Source organism: Oncorhynchus masou, chromosome 8 (assembly GCF_036934945.1).
Source record: "Oncorhynchus masou masou isolate Uvic2021 chromosome 8, UVic_Omas_1.1, whole genome shotgun sequence".
Classification (NCBI taxonomy): domain Eukaryota; kingdom Metazoa; phylum Chordata; class Actinopteri; order Salmoniformes; family Salmonidae; genus Oncorhynchus; species Oncorhynchus masou.
The window spans coordinates 11,046,394-11,065,519 of NC_088219.1; the positions used below are offsets into that span (position 1 = coordinate 11,046,394).

Sequence of the window (19,126 nt, forward strand, 5' to 3'; positions counted from 1 at the left end):
TGTGTGTATACCTACATAGAAGGTAGAGGTGTGTGTATACCTATATAGAAGGTAGAGGTGTGTATACCTACATAGAAGGTAGAGGTGTGTGTATACCTATATAGAAGGTAGAGGTGTGTGTATACCTACATAGAAGGTAGAGGTGTGTGTATACCTACATAGAAGGTAGAGGTGTGTGTATACCTATATAGAAGGTCTCTGGTGTCTCCTTGGTAAGCAGGTTAAACACCTCCTCAGTGTTAGGAGCTCTGTAGGGAACTCTCAAGTCCTTATACCTGCAGCTCAACTCAGCACGGATATCATACAGGGTGATGCCCTTGTTACCATAACCCTACAACCACAGGAAAAACACAGGTTAGTGTGTAAAAATGATATGCCCTGGTTACCATAACCCTACAACCACAGGAAAAACACTGGCTAGTGTGTAAAAATGATATGCCCTTGTTACCATAACCCTACAACCACAGGAAAAACACTGGCTAGTGTGTAAAAATGATATGCCCTGGTTACCATAACCCTACAACCACAGGAAAAACACTGGCTAGTGTGTAAAAATGATATGCCCTGGTTACCATAACCCTACAACCACAGGAAAAACACTGGCTAGTGTGTAAAAATGATATGCCCTGGTTACCATAACCCTACAACCACAGGAAAAACACTGGCTAGTGTGTAAAAATGATATGCCCTGGTTACCATAACCCTACAACCACAGGAAAAACACTGGCTAGTGTGTAAAAATGATATGCCCTGGTTACCATAACCCTACAACCACAGGAAGGACAACTTCCGGCGCCGACAGAGATGGCCGCCTCGCTTCGCGTTCCTAGGAAACTATGCAGTTTTTTTTTTTTTTTGTGTTATTTCTTACATTAGTATCCCAGGTCATCTTAGGTTTCATTACATACAGTCGAGAAGAACTACTAAATATAAGATCAGCGTCAACTCACCATCAGTACGACCAAGAATATGTTTTTCGCGACGCGGATCCTGTGTTCTGCCTTACAAACAGGACAACGGAATGGATCGCGGAAACGAGGCGGTCTTCTGGTCAGACTCCGGAGACGGGCACACCGTGCACCACTCCCTAGCATTCTTCTTGCCAATGTCCAGTCTCTTGACAACAAGGTTGATGAAATCCGAGCAAGGGTAGCATTCCAGAGGGACATCAGAGACTGTAACGTTCTGTGCTTCACGGAAACATGGCTCACTGGAGAGACGCTATCCGAAGCGGTGCAGCCAACGGGTTTCTCCACGCATCGCGCCGACAGAAACAAACACCTTTCTGGTAAGAAGAGGGGTGGGGGCGTATGCCTTATGTCTAACGAGGCATGGTGCGATGAAAGAAACATACAGGAACTCAAATCCTTCTGTTCACCTGATTTAGAATTCCTCACAATCAAATGTAGACCGCATTATCTACCAAGAGAATTCTCTTCGATTATAATCACAGCAGACACATCGATGGCTCTGAACAAACTTTATTTAACTCTTTGCAAACTGGAAACCATTTATCCGGAGGCTGCATTCATTGTTGCTGGGGATTTTAACAAGGCTAATCTGAAAACAAGACTCCCTAAATTTTATCAGCATATCGATTGCGCAACCAGGGGTGGAAAAACCTTGGATCACTGTTACTCTAACTTCCGCGACGCATATAAGGCCCTGCCCCGCCCCCCTTTCGGAAAAGCTGACCACGACTCCATTTTGCTGATACCTGCCTACAGACAAAAACTAAAACAAGAAGCTCCCACGCTGAGGTCTGTCCAACGCTGGTCCGACCAAGCTGACTCCACACTCCAAGACTGCTTCCATCACGTGGACTGGGACATGTTTCATATTGCGTCAGATAACAACATTGACGAATACACTGATTCAGTGTGCGAGTTCATTAGAACGTGCGTTGAAGATGTCGTTCCCATAGCAACGATTAAAACATTCCCTAACCAGAAACCGTGGATTGATGGCAGCATTCGCGTGAAACTGAAAGCGCGAACCACTGCTTTTAATCAGGGCAAGGTGTCTGGTAACATGACTGAATACAAACAGTGCAGCTATTCCCTCCGTAAGGCTATCAAACAAGCTAAGCATCAGTACAGAGACAAAGTACAATCTCAAGTCAACGGCTCAGACACAAGAGGCATGTGGCAGGGTCTACAGTCAATCACGGACTACAAGATGAAATCCAGCTCAGTCACGGACCAGGATGTCTTGCTCCTAGGCAGACTAAATAACTTTTTTGCCCGCCTTGAGGACAATACAGTGCCACTGACACGGCCTGCAACCAAAACATGCGGTCTCTCCTTCACTGCAGCCGAGGTGAGTAAAACATTTAAACGTGTTAACCCTCGCAAGGCTGCAGGCCTAGACGGCATCCACAGCCGCGCCCTCAAAGCATGCGCAGACCAGTTGGCTGGTGTGTTTACGGACATATTCAATCAATCCCTATACCAGTCTGCTGTTCCCACATGCTTCAAGAGGGCCACCATTGTTCCTGTTCCCAAGAAAGCTAAGGTAACTGAGCTAAACGACTACCGCCCCGTAGCACTCACTTCCGTCATCATGAAGTGCTTTGAGAGACTAGTCAAGGACCATATCACCTCCACCCTACCTGACACCCTAGACCCACTCCAATTTGCTTACCGCCCAAATAGGTCCACAGACGATGCAATCTCAACCACACTGCACACTGCCCTAACCCATCTGGACGAGAGGAATACCTATGTGAGAATGCTGTTCATCGACTACAGCTCGGCATTCAACACCATAGTACCCTCCAAGCTCGTCATCAAGCTCGAGACCCTGGGTCTCGACCCCGCCCTGTGCAACTGGGTACTGGACTTCCTGACGGGCCGCCCCCAGGTGGTGAGGGTAGGTAACAACATCTCCTCCCCGCTGATCCTCAACACTGGGGCCCCACAAGGGTGCGTTCTGAGCCCTCTCCTGTACTCCCTGTTCACCCACGACTGCGTGGCCACGCACGCCTCCAACTCAATCATCAGGTTTGCGGACGACAACAGTGGTAGGCTTGATTACCAACAACGACGAGACGGCCTACAGGGAGGAGGTGAGGGCCCTCGGAGTGTGGTGTCAGGAAAATAACCTCACACTCAACGTCAACAAAACTAAGGAGATGATTGTGGACTTCAGGAAACAGCAGAGGGAACACCCCCCTATCCACATCGATGGAACAGTAGTGGAGAGAGTAGCAAGTTTTAAGTTCCTCGGCATACACATCATAGACAAATTGAATTGGTCCACTCACACAGACAGCATCGTGAAGAAGGCGCAGCAGCGCCTCTTCAAACTCAGGAGGCTGAAGAAATTCGGCTTGTCACCAAAAGCACTCACAAACTTCTACAGATGCATAATCGAGAGCATCCTGGCAGGCTGTATCAACGCCTGGTACGGCAACTGCTCCGCCCTCAACCGTAAGGCTCTCCAGAGGGTAGTGAGGTCTGCACAACGCATCACCGGGGGCAAACTACCTGCCCTCCAGGACACCTACACCCCCCGATGTTACAGGAAGGCCATAAAGATCATCAAGGATATCAACCAACCGAGCCACTGCCTGTTCACCCCGCTATCATCCAGAAGGCGAGGTCAGTACAGGTGCATCAAAGCTGGGACCGAGAGACAGAAAAACAGCTTCTATCTCAAAGCCATCAGACTGTTAAACAGCCACCACTAACATTGAGTGGCTGCTGCCAACACACTGACACTGACTCAACTCCAGCCACTTTAATAATGGGAATTGATGGGAAATGATGTAAATATATCACTAGCCACTTTAAACAATGCTACCTTATATAATGTTAATAACCCTACATTATTCATCTCATATGCATACGTATATACTGTACTCTATATCATCGACTGCATCCTTATGTAATACATGTATCACTAGCCACTTTAACTATGCCACTTTGTTTACATACTCATCTCATATGTATATACTGTACTCGATACCATCTACTGTATCTTGCCTATGCTGCTCTGTACCATCACTCATTCATATATCCTTATGTACATATTCTTTATCCCCTTACACTGTGTATAAGACAGTAGTTTAGGAATTGTTAGTTAGATTACTTGTTGGTTATTACTACATTGTCGGAACTAGAAGCACAAGCATTTCGCTACACTCGCATTAACATCTGCTAACCATGTGTATGTGACAAATAAAATTTGATTTGGAAAAACACAGGTTAGTGTGTAAAAATGATATGCCCTGGTTACCATAACCCTACAACCCTATTGCTGGAGAGATCCTCCTGTAGGTTTTAACTCCAACCCTGTTCCTGGAGAGAAACCCTCCTGTAGGATTTAACTCCAACCCTGTTCCCGGAGAGAAACCCTCCTGTAGGTTTTAACTCCAACCCTGTTCCTGGAGAGATATCCTCCTGTAGGATTTAACTCCAACCCTGTTCCTGGAGAGAAACCCTCCTGTAGGTTTTAACTCCAACCCTGTTCCTGGAGAGAAACCCTCCTGTAGGATTTAACTCCAACCCTGTTCCCGGAGAGAAACCCTCCTGTAGGATTTAACTCCAACCCTGTTCCTGGAGAGATATCCTCCTGTAGGATTTAACTCCAACCCTGTTCCTGGAGAGATATCCTCCTGTAGGTTTTAACTCCAACCCTGTTCCTGGAGAGAAACCCTCCTGTAGGTTTTAACTCCAACCCTGTTCCCGGAGAGAAACCCTCCTGTAGGATTTAACTCCAACCCTGTTCCTGGAGAGATATCCTCCTGTAGGATTTAACTCCAACCCTGTTCCTGGAGAGATATCCTCCTGTAGGATTTAACTCCAACCCTGTTCCTATAACACCTATGACACCTATGACAGCTCTGACACCTATGACAGCTCTGACACCTATGACAGCTATGACACCTAAGACAGCTATGACACCTAAGACAGCTATAACACCTATGACAGCTATAACACCTATGACAGCTATAACACCTATGACAGCTATAACACCTATGACAGCTATAACACCTATGACAGCTATAACACCTATGACAGCTATAACACCTATGACAGCTATAACACCTATGACAGCTATAACACCTATGACAGCTATAACACCTATGACAGCTATGACACCTATGACAGCTATGACACCTATGACACCTATGACAGCTATGACACCTATGACAGCTATGACACCTATGACAGCTATGACAGCTATGACAGCTATAACACCTATGACAGCTATGACACCTATGACAGCTATGACAGCTATAACACCTATGACAGCTATAACACCTATGACAGCTATAACACCTATGACAGCTATAACACCTATGACAGCTATGACAGCTATAACACCTATGACAGCTATAACACCTATGACAGCTATAACACCTATGACAGCTATAACACCTATGACAGCTATAACACCTATGACAGCTATAACACCTATGACAGCTATAACACCTATGACAGCTATAACACCTATGACAGCTATGACACCTATGACAGCTATGACACCTATGACAGCTATGACACCTATGACAGCTATGACACCTATGACAGCTATGACAGCTATGACAGCTATGACAGCTATGACACCTATGACAGCTATAACACCTATGACAGCTATAACACCTATAACTATAACCCCTTGTCTCTTCCTGTACCTGTCTCTCCAGCTCCTCAGCAAAAGCATCCAGGTCCAGGTCTTTGAGGCGCTCCGGGTTTTCCAGGATTTCCTCCAGCGCTCCGGCCGGGTTGGCGTCCTCCGCTGACTCGTCGTATTCCAGAGCGTCCACCGCCATCTTTCTCGCCCACTCATATGTCTCCGGGTGCACCCGGGACCCATCCAGAACCTCGATGTATGAGTCAGTACTGGAGAGATGTGAGAGAAATGAGGGTGGAGAGGAGAAAGAGAGAGAGGTGAGGGTGGAGAGGAGAAAGAGAGAGAGGTGAGGGTGGAGAGGAGAAAGAGAGAGAGGTGAGGGTGGAGAGGAGAAAGAGAGAGAGGTGAGGGTGGAGAGGAGAAAGAGAGAGAGGAGAGGGTGAGAGAGGAGAAAGAGAGAGAGGTGAGGGTGGAGAGGAGAAAGAGAGAGAGGTGAGGGTGGAGAGGAGAAAGAGAGAGAGGTGAGGGTGGAGAGGAGAAAGAGAGAGGTGAGGGTGGAGAGGAGAGAGAGGTGAGGGTGGAGAGGAGAAAGAGAGAGAGGTGAGGGTGGAGAGGAGAAAGAGAGAGAGGTGAGGGTGGAGAGGAGAAAGAGAGAGAGGTGAGGGTGGAGAGGAGAAAGAGAGAGAGGTGAGGGTGGAGAGGAGAAAGAGAGAGAGGTGAGAGGAGAGAGAGAGGTGAGGGGGAGAGAAGAGAGTGCATCAACAACATACAGGGGACTATGGATACACCATGGATAAATATTCATACCCTCCTGGCACAGCCAACCACGTACCTGTCTCCGAGAGAGGCGGTGTCTATCTTGATGAAGCCGGCACAGTTGATGAAGACCTTGGGGCCCATGTGACACATAGTGACCAGCTGAGTCCTGTTCTCCAGACGAGTGTTATTCTGCTTCAGGATCTGGACCAGGAGAGAAACATTACAGACCATGTCCAGGGATGAAGCACCACACACACACACACACACACACACACACACACACACACACACACACAGAGAGAGAGACAATACAGACCATGGAGAGGTGTGGAGCAAACACTAAGGAGCAACAGACATACTGAACAAGGCTCTGACTCAAAACCTGCACTGGCCGAGAGAGAGACAGACACCGAGAGAGAGAGACAGACAAAGAGACCGAGAGAGACCGAGAAAGAGACCGAGAGAGACCGAGAAAGAGAGACCGAGAGAGAGAAAGAGAGACCAAGAGAGAGAGAGAGACAGACAGACAGACCGAGAGAGACCGTGAGACACAGACCTTGAGCAGGTGTGATCCCTTCCTGAGTCCGAGGCCACAGACGAACTGAACCAGGCTCTGTGTGTAGGGGTGAGAGATGGCTCTGTTCACATCCACCCCCACCTCGTTGACCCGGTTTATAAACTCACAGTACAGAGCACTCAGCAGGTCCTCCTTAACTACATGCTCCTGGAGGGTGAGGGAAAGTGTTCAAGCAACATCAAATAATGTCCCCAGTACCTGCAAAGTCCACTTAAAAGGACAATTCCAACCCAAAATGGCATAGATCAGACGAAGCCTCCCCCCGTTCACACACACTCTGACCTGTAGAGGGTGTAATTTGAGGCAGAGGATGTCTTCGTCGGAGCTGCAGACCTGAGCGTACTCCACTAGAGGATCCTGAATCTTCCTGGCTACTGACACAGCCTGGCGCAGCAGGGGAGGGTAGTCACGGAACTCAGTCTGGGGGGGGATAGAGAGCATAGAAACATGGTTAGATTAGTGTGACAAATTTTCATTTTCACAAAGTCTGCTGCCTCAGTTTGTATGATGGCAATTTGCATATACTCCAGAATGTTATGAAGAGTGATCAGATGAATTGCAATTAATTGCAAAGTCCCTCTGACATGCAAATCCCCCCAAAAACATTTCCACTGCATTACAGCCCTGCCACAAAAGGACCAGCTGACATCGGTGATTCTCTCGTTAACACAGGTGTGAGTGTTGACGAGGACAAGGCTGGAGATCACTCGGTCATGCTGATTGAGTTCGAACAACAGGCTGGAAGCTTCAAAAGGAGGGTAAGTGCTTGGAATCATTGTTCTTCCTCTGTCAACCATGATTACCTGCAAGGAAACACGTGCTGCCATCAGTGTTTTGCACAAGAAGGGCTTCACAGTCAAGGTAATTGCTGCCAGTAAGATTGCACCTAAATCAACAAATTATCAGATCATCAAGAAGTTCAAGGAGAGCAGTTCAATTGTTGTGAAGAAAGCTTCAGGGCACCCAAGAAAGTCCAGCAAGCGCCAGGACCTAAAGTCTCCTAAAGTTGATTCAGCTGCGGGATCGGTGCACAACCAGTACAGAGCTTGCTCAGAAGTGGCAGCAGGCAGGTATGAGTGCATCTGCACACACAGTGAGGTGAAGACTTTGGAGGATGGCCTGGTGTCAAGAAGGGCAGAGAAGCCACTTCTTTCCAGGAAAAACATCAGGGACAGACTGATATTCTGCAAAAGGTACAGGGATTGGACTGCTGAGGACTGGGGTAAAGCCATTTTCTCTGATGAATCCCCTTTCCGATTGTTTGGGGCATCCGGAAAAAAAGCTTGTCTGGAGAAGACAAGGTGAGGGCTACCATCAGTCCTGTGTCATGCCAACAGTAAAGCATCCTGAGACCATTCATGTGTGGGGTTGCTTCTCAGCCAAGGGAGTGGGCTCACCCATAATTTTGCCAAAGAACACAGCACTGAATAAAGAATGGTACCAACACATACTCCGAGAGCAACTTCACCCAACCATCCAGGAACAGTTTGGTGACGAACAATGCCGTTTCCAGCATGACGGAGCACCTTGCCATAAGGCAAAAGCTCAGGGAACAAAACATTGATATTTTGGGTCCATGGCCAGGAAACTCCCCAGACCTTAATACCATTGAGAACTTGTGGTCAATCCTCAAGAGGCGGGTAGACAAACAAAAACCCACAAATTTTGAACAACTCCAAGCATTGATTATGCAAGAATGGGCAGCCATCAGTCAGGATGTGGCCCAGAAGTTAATTGACAGCATGCCAGGGCGGATTGCAGAAGTCTTGAAAAAGAAGTGTCAACACTGCAAATATTGACTCTTTGCATCAACTTCATGTAATTGTCAATAAAAGCCTTTGACACGTATGAAATGCTTGTAATTATACTTCAGTATCCCATAGTAACATCTGACAAAAATATCTAAAGACACTGAAGCAGCAAACTTTGTGAAAATTAATATTTGTGTCATTCTCAAAACTTTTGGCCACGACTGTAGATGCAGCTATGTATTCATGCTGCAAGTGTCCAACTTGATTTCTTGGATTTCATGTGGACTGTGTGTACAGTATGTGTTTAAGGAGTGTGTGTGTGTGTACCTGAGATTTGGTACTGTTCATATAGAGCATGGCCAGTTCGTTGTCTACCAGCTCCACTCCCACAGCAGGCAGAGAAGACTCCTGCTCCAACTCACTCACTGTCCTCTTAATGTCCTCCATTATCATGTGGGCATCCCTACACACACACACACACACACACACACACACACACACACACACACACACACACACACACACACACACACACACACACACACAATTAGTTCCTAGGCAACAAACAGAACACGCACAGGGAACTGAGGAAGTTCTTTCTGAAAATGTCCAATAGAAAAGAACAGGCCAGGTGTCCTGGTGACAGGTGTCCTGGTGCTTTGCTTCCAGGAGGGTATGAAAGACAAGTAGAGGAGTAGTGGAACTCACCTATTCTCCCCGGCAACAGCCACCACATGAGGCTTCTTACTGGTCAGGAACTTCTTCAGGTTCTCAATGTCCTGGAGCTGAGGAGACCAAACACACCATCAGATCACTAGAATACAGGTAGTCTGGCGGTTAAGAGTGTTGGGCCAGTCACCGAAAGGTTGCTGGTTTTGAATTTCCGAGGCGACTAGGTGATAAATCTCTTGATGTGCCCTTGAGCAAGGCACTTAAACCTACTTGCTCCTGTAAGTTGCTCTGGATAAGAGCGTCTGCTAAATGACTCCAATATAAATGCGGTACAGCCTCAAATCAAACACACTGAGATCAGCAACAAGGTTTTCCCCATAGCAGCCTATAGGCCAGCTGACATCGAGACGGGGGCAATGGCTGAGGAGGGGGGAAGAAGAGACGGGGGAAAGGAGAGACGGGGGAAAGGAGAGACGGGGGGGAAAGGAGAGACGGGGGGAGAAGGAGAGACGGGGGGAGAAGGAGAGACGGGGGAGGAGGAGAGACGGGGGGAGGAGAGAGGGGGGAGAGGAGAGACGGGGGAGAAGGAGAGACGGGGGAGAAGGAGAGACGGGGGGAGAAGGAGAGACGGGGGAGAAGGAGAGACGGGGGAGAAGGAGAGACGGGGGGAGAAGGAGAGACGGGGGGGAGGAGAGGGGGGGGGAGGAGAGGACGGGGGGGAGGAGAGACGGGGGGGAGGGGGAGAGACGGGGGGGAGGGAGGACGGGGGGGAGGGAGGGAGAGACGGGGGGGGGAGAGACGGGGGGGGAGGAGAGAGAGACGGGGGGAAGGAAGGAGGGCAGAGTTGAGGAGAGGCAGGAGATTCTTGTCGTCCGTCTCTCTGTACCTTTTTGTCTCTCTCGTCCTCCTTCCATGCGTTCCTCCTCTTCAGGAAGTAGGGCAGACGGAGGAAGTCCACGACCTCTCCCTCTCCGTTGATCAGTGAACAGAACACTGGCGTGTCTCTATGGTAACAGAATTACAACGTTTAGTTATCACTCATTGAAACATATCACAAATCATTTATGGTGGCTGTTTATTTAGTGGTACAAAATACAAGGATGGAAGACACCTTATGAATCTTTGACACACACACACCTGCTGTCTGCGAAGGCCACTCCCAGGACTCTGATGCCTTTTCCTTGACTCTCATCCATCAGATCATCATCCTCCTCCTCCGCCTGCTGGTCTGGTCTGTAAGGAGCCACCTTCAGCCAGTTATACAGCCTCCTGCAACACGACTGGGGTCAAAGGTGAAGAGGAATTATACACCACGTGAGCTAATTTACGCTTGAAACACTTATTCACAAGAAGTGCTGGAACAAGTGGAATTCACAAATCTCCAATGATCGGGTCATGTCAACTCACCACCCTAAGGGATACAGAGAGTCCTGGAAGTAGCTAGGTTTGTTGTAACATGGTCTACCTTGATGATGTTTTCCTTGGCCTCAGCGATGAGTTTGTTCTTGAGTTCCTTGGCCATCTGAGGGTAGAGGAACTGTGTGAGGGAGCGTTCGATGGCCAGGGTCCTCTGTCTGTTCCACTCCTGCACCTGGTGACTGAACTCATCTCTGTAGTAAAACTGCTTGATCTCATCAAAGTATGTCTGGTCACCTGCAACCCTGGGGAGAGGGGGGTGGCAGAGAGAGAGATGGAGAGAGGGGGTTGGAAGAGAGCGAGATGGAGAGAGGTGAGAGAGAGGGAGGGGGTAAGTTTGACCATTCAGAGAGACAAACTTTAACTCATGAGTTTGGCCCATAGAGATAGATAGAGGACTCATCTTTGTATCTGTGCCATTAGAGCGGCTGTGATAGCATGGACAGCGCGATTGAGGCTATTCTGAAGTAGTCCATTTTCTTCTTCACGATTGGCTGATCCTTCCTAATGCCCCGGTTGTACATAACTCCAACAGGGTCACCAGGAGGCATCAGCCAATGAAGTTGGGAGTCCTACCCAGTTGACTACATTAAAAAGGTGGAAGCCCTCAATGGTGCTGCCTATGCTAATACAACCTTTCATTCTCTATGGTTTGGCCCTCCATCTTACCCTTCGACCCATATGGAGGTCGATGCCTCCGCGCCTTACCCTTTGACCCCTAGGAGGTCGATGCAGATGTCTATGGTGAGAAGCCCCTCCTCCTCAGCCTGGCACATCTTTAAGAACTGGTCTCCGTTCAGTTCCTTCACCGGCTTGTTCTTCAGGTACTTGAAGGAGTAGCCAAAGTGGGCCTCGTCCATGTCCTAAAACAAACCAGGTCAACATGAGGACAGAGAAGAGGATCACGTCTCAAACCAGACATTTCTACACCATTTGTTGTAGGAGTCAAGTTAATAGGACACGGTATATTCTACACACTCACATGAACGCTAAACGGTATAAGATCAACATGCTGTTGTTTTGTTGTGTTTGTTATGTTGGCTGTGGTCTAAAGACAGATCTCACTGAGTTTGTTATGCATGTTAGTCCAGCACTGGATCCCAGGTTAGTTCCTTCTCGGTTAAACAATAGTAAAGGAATGGTGATACAGAGCAAAGTTAACACAACCTGTCTCTACTCTGGAGACCTACCATCAATAACATTACACAGCCCATCTACCTACCATCAATAACATTACACAGCCCGTCTACCTACCATCAATAACATTACACAGCCCGTCTCTACTCTGGAGACCTACCATCAATAACATTACACAGCCTGTCTACCTACCATCAATAACATTACACAGCCCGTCTCTACTCTGGAGACCTACCATCAATAACATTACACAGCCCGTCTCTACTCTGGAGACCTACCATCAATAACATGAACATGGTTAATGCAGTGGTTCCCGTACCTTCTTCCCCTTCTTGGTGGGCTTGATGTTGATCTTGGCTCTCTCCTGGAACGTCTGTCTGAGGACGTGTCTGACCAGAGGCTCCCTGGCAATCTGCATCGCAACCATATAACGGGTCCCCTCCAACACCACCTCGGGGCTGTTAAACTGGCTACACACACACAGAGGGAGAGCTAGGGGGGTCTGTGTGTATGTGTGGTTAACTGCAGACTTATTCTTTGGCCAACTCTACAGAGTTAAGCGTTTTACCCTGCTCTGTGTGTGTGTGTCGTTACGTTAAGCATTTTACCCTGCTCTGTGTGTGTGTGTGTCGTTACGTTAACCTTTTTACCCTGCTCTGTGTGTGTGTGTGTGTGTGTGTGTCGTTACGTTAAGCGTTTTACCTTGCTCTTTGCGTGTGTCGTTACGTTAAGCGTTTTACCCTGCTCTGTGTGTGTGTGTCGTTACGTTAAGCGTTTTACCCTGCTCTGTGTGTGTGTGTGTCGTTACGTTAAGCGTTTTACCCTGCTCTGTGTGTGTGTGTCGTTACGTTAAGCGTTTTACCCTGCTCTTTGTGTGTGTCGTTACGTTAAGCGTTTTACCCTGCTCTGTGTGTGTGTGTCGTTACGTTAAGCGTTTTACCCTGCTCTGTGTGTGTGTGTCGTTACGTTAAGCTTTTTACCCTGCTCTGTGTGTGTGTGTCTTTACGTTAAGCTTTTTACCCTGCTCTGTGTGTGTGTGTCTTTACGTTAAGCGTTTTACCCTGCTCTGTGTGTGTGTGTCGTTACGTTAAGCGTTTTACCCTGCTCTGTGTGTGTGTGTCGTTACGTTAAGCGTTTTACCCTGCTCTGTGTGTGTGTGTGGTTACCTGCAGACGTAGTCTTTAGCCAACTCTACAGGCTCGGCAGGGAACTGCTCTGTCTCGTGACGCTGGTAGCTGTCTCTCAGATTCTCTCCAAACTGCTCTGGAGTCAGACCAAACTTCTTAGCCAGGCCATCTGTGTGTGTGTGTGTGTGAGCGAGAGAAAAATAAACAGAGAAGCTGTTAGTTCCCGATGCGACGCGTCGTGACATTAACAGAGAAGCTGTTAGTTCCCGACGCGTCGTGACATTAACAGAGAAGCTGTTAGTTCCCGACGCGTCATGACATTAACAGAGAAGCTGTTAGTTCCCGACGCGTCGTGACATTAACAGAGAAGCTGTTAGTTCCCGATGCGTCGTGACATTAACAGAGAAGCTGTTAGTTCCCGATTAACAGCGTCGTGACATTAACAGAGAAGCTGTTAGTTCCCGACATTAACGTCGTGACATTAACAGAGAAGCTGTTAGTTCCCGATGCGTCGTGACATTAACAGAGAAGCTGTTAGTTCCCGATGCGTCGTGACATTAACAGAGAAGCTGTTAGTTCCCGATGCGTCGTGACATTAACAGAGAAGCTGTTAGTTCCCGATGCGTCGTGACATTAACAGAGAAGCTGTTAGTTCCCGACGCGTCGTGACATTAACAGAGAAGCTGTTAGTTCCCGACGTCGTGACATTAACAGAGAAGCTGTTAGTTCCCAATGCGATGCGTCGTGACATTAACAGAGAAGCTGTTAGTTCCCGATGCGACGCGTCGTGACATTAACATGTCCCAGTGCATTCATAATGTACCACGTCAGCCTCTGCAGAATTTGAAAAGGATGGGACAGATTGCCAGAAGTAATGTCTTGAGGCAGAGCAGGGAATAATTTCTTCACGTTTCACATGTCAAGCCCCTTTCAGCAATCACAAGAACAATGAAGTCAAGCTTAGGTCCCACTCAGTACAGATAAATAGACGAGAGGTCAGAGGTGACTCACCGAGCCCAGCGCTCTGACAGATGCTGTACATGTCTCTACGAGATGCCAGCTTCAGGTCCGGCCCCTTCTCTTCCTCCACCTCCTCCTCTTCCTCCACCTCTTCCTCCTCACCTGAAAGGAATTGGAAAAGACATGTGTAGAGTGTGGAAATGACAAAAAAAAGTCAAAACAGGGTTGTTGAAAAGGTGGTTATTTTACTTTATATAAACAACGACACCTTGCTTTGATATTTTAGCTTCAGGGTGTGATTTCAAAGAAATAAGGTAACATCGAAATCCTCTTGGCAGCCATTTTGATCTCCTTATCAAATAATTTCTGGGTTAACAATATAGTTATTCACTATTATAGTAATCAGTTATAATTATCCACATGGCCTCCAACCTTCCTCGTTGACCTCAATCTTCTTCTTCTTCTTCTTCTTCTTGCTGGCAGCTTTGGCTGCGTTCTGCATCTTGGGGATGTCTCGGCCATAGTACAGAAGGAAGTGACTATACACGTCACTCAGCTCATCTATGGACTGGACATCTTTCAGTCTGCAGGGGGTAGAGGAGGAGGAGGGAGAAGGGGGTAGAGGAGGAGGGAGAAGGGGGTAGAGGAGGAGGGAGAAGGGGGTAGAGGAGGAGGGAGAAGGGGGTAGAGGAGGAGGCCGAGGAGGAGGCAGGGGGTAAAGGAGGAGGCCGAGGAGGAGGCAGGAGGCCGAGGAGGAGGCAGGGGGTAGAGGAGGAGGCAGGGGGTAGAGGAGGAGGCAGGGGGTAGAGGAGGAAAAAGGAGGTAGAAGAGGAAGAAAAAGGAGGTAGAGGAGGAAGAAAAAGGAGGTAGAGGAGGAGGCAGGGGGTAGAGGAGGAGGGAGAAGGGGGTAGAGGAAGAGGCAGGGGGTAGAGGAGGAGGCAGGGGGTAGAGGAGGAGGCAGGGGGTAGAGGAGGAGGCAGGGGGTAGAGGAGGAGGCAGGGGGTAGAGGAGGAGGCAGAGGAGGAGGCAGGGGGTAGAGGAGGAGGCAGGGGGTAGAGGAGGAGAAGGGCGAGGGCAGCGGAGAAGAGGATTGGAGAGGGGAACAGTAAGAGTAGCTGGACTTTACTAAATGGGTCCTGGCTTCTGTGAAGACATGGGGCTATGAGGCTTCTGAACTTGGATGTACTACCATGTTATGGGAAGTCTTGACTTTCTAGACACAGACTGAGCCTAGCCCTGAGAAGAAAACACATCTCTATGCTTCATCTGTATCCGGGAAACTGGCCCTTAGTGCATTACAACACCTGAACACACGTTGTGGGAAAGCCAGCATCATGAAGAAATGATCCCTGAACATCCTTTATTTGTCCTTTTAGACCTGTTGCTTTAAAGACAATGTACAGGACTGAGCTTGTCAATCACGGGTCCCATTGACCGTCTTAATACCCACCTCTCCATGGATACTTATTTACATTTACATTTAAGTCATTTAGCAGATGCTCTTATCCAGAGCGACTTACAACTTATTCTGGTCTAAAGTAGTGCACTATGTAGTGTGCCATTTTGGAAGCAGCCCCTTATGTCCTCGGACCTTGTGTGGAACCGTACCTCTCCATATCAGCAGTGTCCAGGGGCCTGATGCCGTCAGCCAGGGGCTTGTCGGGGTCGGCAGAGATCTGCTCATACTGGTACCCCTGCATCCTCCGGAACAGACGTGTCAGGTTCTGCTTCCTGCTCTTCAGCTGGCACCACTGAGGTCAGGGGTCGAGGGACAGGAAGTGGGTCAATACGAGGAGAATCAACAATGGAACGAGGCTTTGAGATTGCATCAACTGTAAAGGTTACTAACTGCTGGTAAACGCAGAGGCGTGTGAGCCTCATGGCCTCATGTCACATGTCAAAGGTCATCCTTTACCTTCTCGTCCCACTGCCAGACCTTCCACAGGTCGTTGATGTTGAGCTCCGGTTCTACGTACTCCTTCCTGTAGAACGCGATGAATGGAACCTGGAGGAGACAGAGAGAGACACACACACACACAGTTAAAGCCTTAGCCACCACGCACTGTTAGCGCCTTAGCCACCACGCACGCACACACACACTGTGTTAGAGCCTTAGCCACTACACACACACACACCGTTAGAGCCTTAGCCACTACACACACACACACCGTTAGAGCCTTAGCCACTACACACACACACCGTTAGAGCCTTAGCCACTACACACACACACCGTTAAAGCCTTAGCCACTACACACACACACTGTTAGAGCCTTAGCCACTACACACACACACACCGTTAGAGCCTTAGCCACTACACACACACACACCGTTAGAGCCTTAGCCACTACACACACACACCGTTAGACCCTTAGCCACTACACACACACACCGTTAGAGCCTTAGCCACTACACACACACACCGTTAGAGCCTTAGCCACTACACACACACCGTTAGAGCCTTAGCCACTACACACACACACCGTTAGAGCCTTAGCCACTACACACACACACACCGTTAGAGCCTTAGCCACTACACACACACACACCGTTAGAGCCTTAGCCACTACACACACACACACCGTTAGAGCCTCAGCCACTACACACACACACACACCGTTAGAGGCTTAGCCACTACACACACACACACCGTTAGAGCCTTAGCCACTACACACACACACACCGTTAGAGCCTTAGCCACTACACACACACACACCGTTAGAGCCTTAGCCACTACACACACACACACCGTTAGAGCCTTAGCCACTACACACACACACACACTGTTAGAGCCTTAGCCACTACACACACACACACCCACTACACACACACACACCGTTAGAGCCTTAGCCACTACACACACACACACACTGTTAGAGCCTTAGCCACTACACACACACACACCGTTAGAGCCTTAGCCACTACACACACACACACACTGTTAGAGCCTTAGCCACTACACACACACACACACCGTTAGAGCCTTAGCCACTACACACACACACACTGTTAGAGCCTTAGCCACTACACACACACACACCGTTAGAGCCTTAGCCACTACACACACACACACCGTTAGAGCCTTAGCCACTACACACACACACACCGTTAGAGCCTTAGCCACTACACACACACACACTGTTAGAGCCTTAGCCACTACACACACACACACTGTTAGAGCCTTAGCCACTACACACACTGTTACAGCCTTAGCCACTACACACACTGTTAGAGCCTTAGCCACTACACACACACACACACATTAGAGCCTTAGCCACTACACACACACACACATTAGAGCCTTAGCCACTACACACACACACACATTAGAGCCTTAGCCACTACACACACACACACACACATTAGAGCCTTAGCCACTACACACACACACACACACATTAGAGCCTTAGCCACTACACACACACACACACACACATTAGAGCCTTAGCCACTACACACACACACACACACATTAGAGCCTTAGCCACTACACACACACACACACACACACATTAGAGCCTTAGCCACTACACACACACACTGTTAGTATCAGGGCAGGGTACCTCAAAATGCTGATTCCTCATGAAGTTGAGGGCCTCCTTAATCTTGGCGATGGTGCTGGGGCCCTTCCTGCTAAAGTTAGTGGTGGCTCCTCTGTCCAGGTAATCTGTACTCTCCTGAACACACAGACAACAGTTGTTTTAAAAACAAAGTAAAAAATAGTATGATAGTGGACTGAGAAGGTATGGTCTGTGCTGAGCTGTTCACGTGTTTCAGCTGTATGAGAATAGTAAGGGTAATGGGCTGTTCACGTGTTTCAGCTGTATGAGAATAGTAAGGGTAATGAGCTGTTCACGTGTTTCAGCTGTATGAGAATAGTAAGGGTAATGGGCTGTTCACGTGTTTCAGCTGTATGATAATAGTAAGGGTAATGGGCTGTTCACGTGTTTCAGCTGTATGAGAATAGTAAGGGTAATGAGCTGTTCACGTGTTTCAGCTGTATGAGAATAGTAAGGGTAATGAGCTGTTCACGTGTTTCAGCTGTATGATAATAGTAAGGGTAATGGGCTGTTCACGTGTTTTACGATTTCATGAAAACCCCTAAATTCATGTTCCTTCTTTGTCCTGGTTTCATATGGAATCACTCTCCACAGCAGGTCAGAGGCTCAAACCTGTATAGAAATGACGGGGGTGGGTGGGCTGAGGTAGTGTGTGTGTGTGCAGTCAGTGTGTGTGTGCAGTCAGTGCGTGTGTGCAGTCAGTGCGCGTGTGTAGTCAGTGCGCGTGTGTGTGTGTAGTCAGTGTGTGTGTGTAGTCAGTGTGCGTGTGTGTGTGTAGTCAGTGTGCGTGTGTGTGTGTAGTCAGTGTGCGTGTAGTCAGTGTGCGTGTGTGTGTGTAGTCAGTGTGCGTGTGTAGTCAGTGTGCGTGTGTGTAGTCAGTGTGCGTGTGTGTAGTCAGTGCGCGTGTGCAGTCAGTGCGCGTGTGCAGTCAGTGCGCGTGTGCAGTCAGTGCGCGTGTGCAGTCAGTGCGCGTGTGCAGTCAGTGCGCGTGTGTGAAACAGTCAGTGCAACCCTGTGCCTGTCAGTGCGCTGTGCAGTCAGTGCGCGGTGCAGTCAGTGCCTGGTCAGTCATGTGCAGTCAGTGCTGGGCTCGTGCAGTCAGTGCTCTTCCGTGTGCAGTCAGTGCGCGTGTGCAGTCAGTGCGCGTGTGCAGTCAGTGCATGTGCAGTCCTCCTGCTTCCTGTGCAGTCAGTAAGCACCGTGCAGTCAGTGCGCAAAGTCAGTGCCGTGTGTCCTGTGTAGTCAGGAGGGTGTGTGTGTAGTCAGTGCGAACAGAGTGTGTGTAGTCAGTGCTGTGTGTGTGTGTAGTCAGTGCGCGTGTGTGTGTGTAGTCAGTGTGCGTGTGTGTGTGTAGTCAGTGTGTGTGTGTAGTCAGTGTGTGTGTGTAGTCAGTGTGTGTGTGTAGTCAGTGTGGTCAGAGATTCCTACCTGCATGGAGATGGTGGGGGTTGAGAAAGCATTTCTGTAGATCCACTCTGCCTCTTCCTCCAACTCATCATCCTCAGCAGGCTTCACTGGGATGGAGCGCAGCTACGGGGCAGAGCACGGACAGGGTGTGAGACGCACTCAGCTTCATTAACATATCGCAAC

General features: G+C 48.7%; 1 protein-coding gene across 1 annotated transcript in view; it reads right to left on the minus strand.

Annotated features, from left to right (window-relative positions):
* The window catches only part of supt6h (SPT6 homolog, histone chaperone and transcription elongation factor), a 37,236-nt gene that overhangs the window by 14,104 nt on the left and 4,006 nt on the right, over positions 1-19,126 (minus strand). Inside the window, exons 8-26 of the mRNA XM_064971438.1 lie at positions 18,965-19,066; positions 17,540-17,653; positions 15,895-15,984; positions 15,588-15,730; positions 14,412-14,563; positions 14,031-14,141; positions 13,059-13,188; positions 12,212-12,362; positions 11,464-11,618; positions 10,805-11,000; positions 10,477-10,619; positions 10,226-10,343; positions 9,376-9,452; positions 8,995-9,130; positions 7,199-7,336; positions 6,896-7,063; positions 6,413-6,540; positions 5,642-5,849; positions 184-331 (exon numbers count right to left, since the gene is read on the minus strand). Coding sequence (XP_064827510.1) covers positions 184-331; positions 5,642-5,849; positions 6,413-6,540; positions 6,896-7,063; positions 7,199-7,336; positions 8,995-9,130; positions 9,376-9,452; positions 10,226-10,343; positions 10,477-10,619; positions 10,805-11,000; positions 11,464-11,618; positions 12,212-12,362; positions 13,059-13,188; positions 14,031-14,141; positions 14,412-14,563; positions 15,588-15,730; positions 15,895-15,984; positions 17,540-17,653; positions 18,965-19,066 — 2,608 coding nt within the window. The remainder of the gene's footprint in view (positions 1-183; positions 332-5,641; positions 5,850-6,412; positions 6,541-6,895; positions 7,064-7,198; positions 7,337-8,994; positions 9,131-9,375; positions 9,453-10,225; positions 10,344-10,476; positions 10,620-10,804; positions 11,001-11,463; positions 11,619-12,211; positions 12,363-13,058; positions 13,189-14,030; positions 14,142-14,411; positions 14,564-15,587; positions 15,731-15,894; positions 15,985-17,539; positions 17,654-18,964; positions 19,067-19,126) is intronic.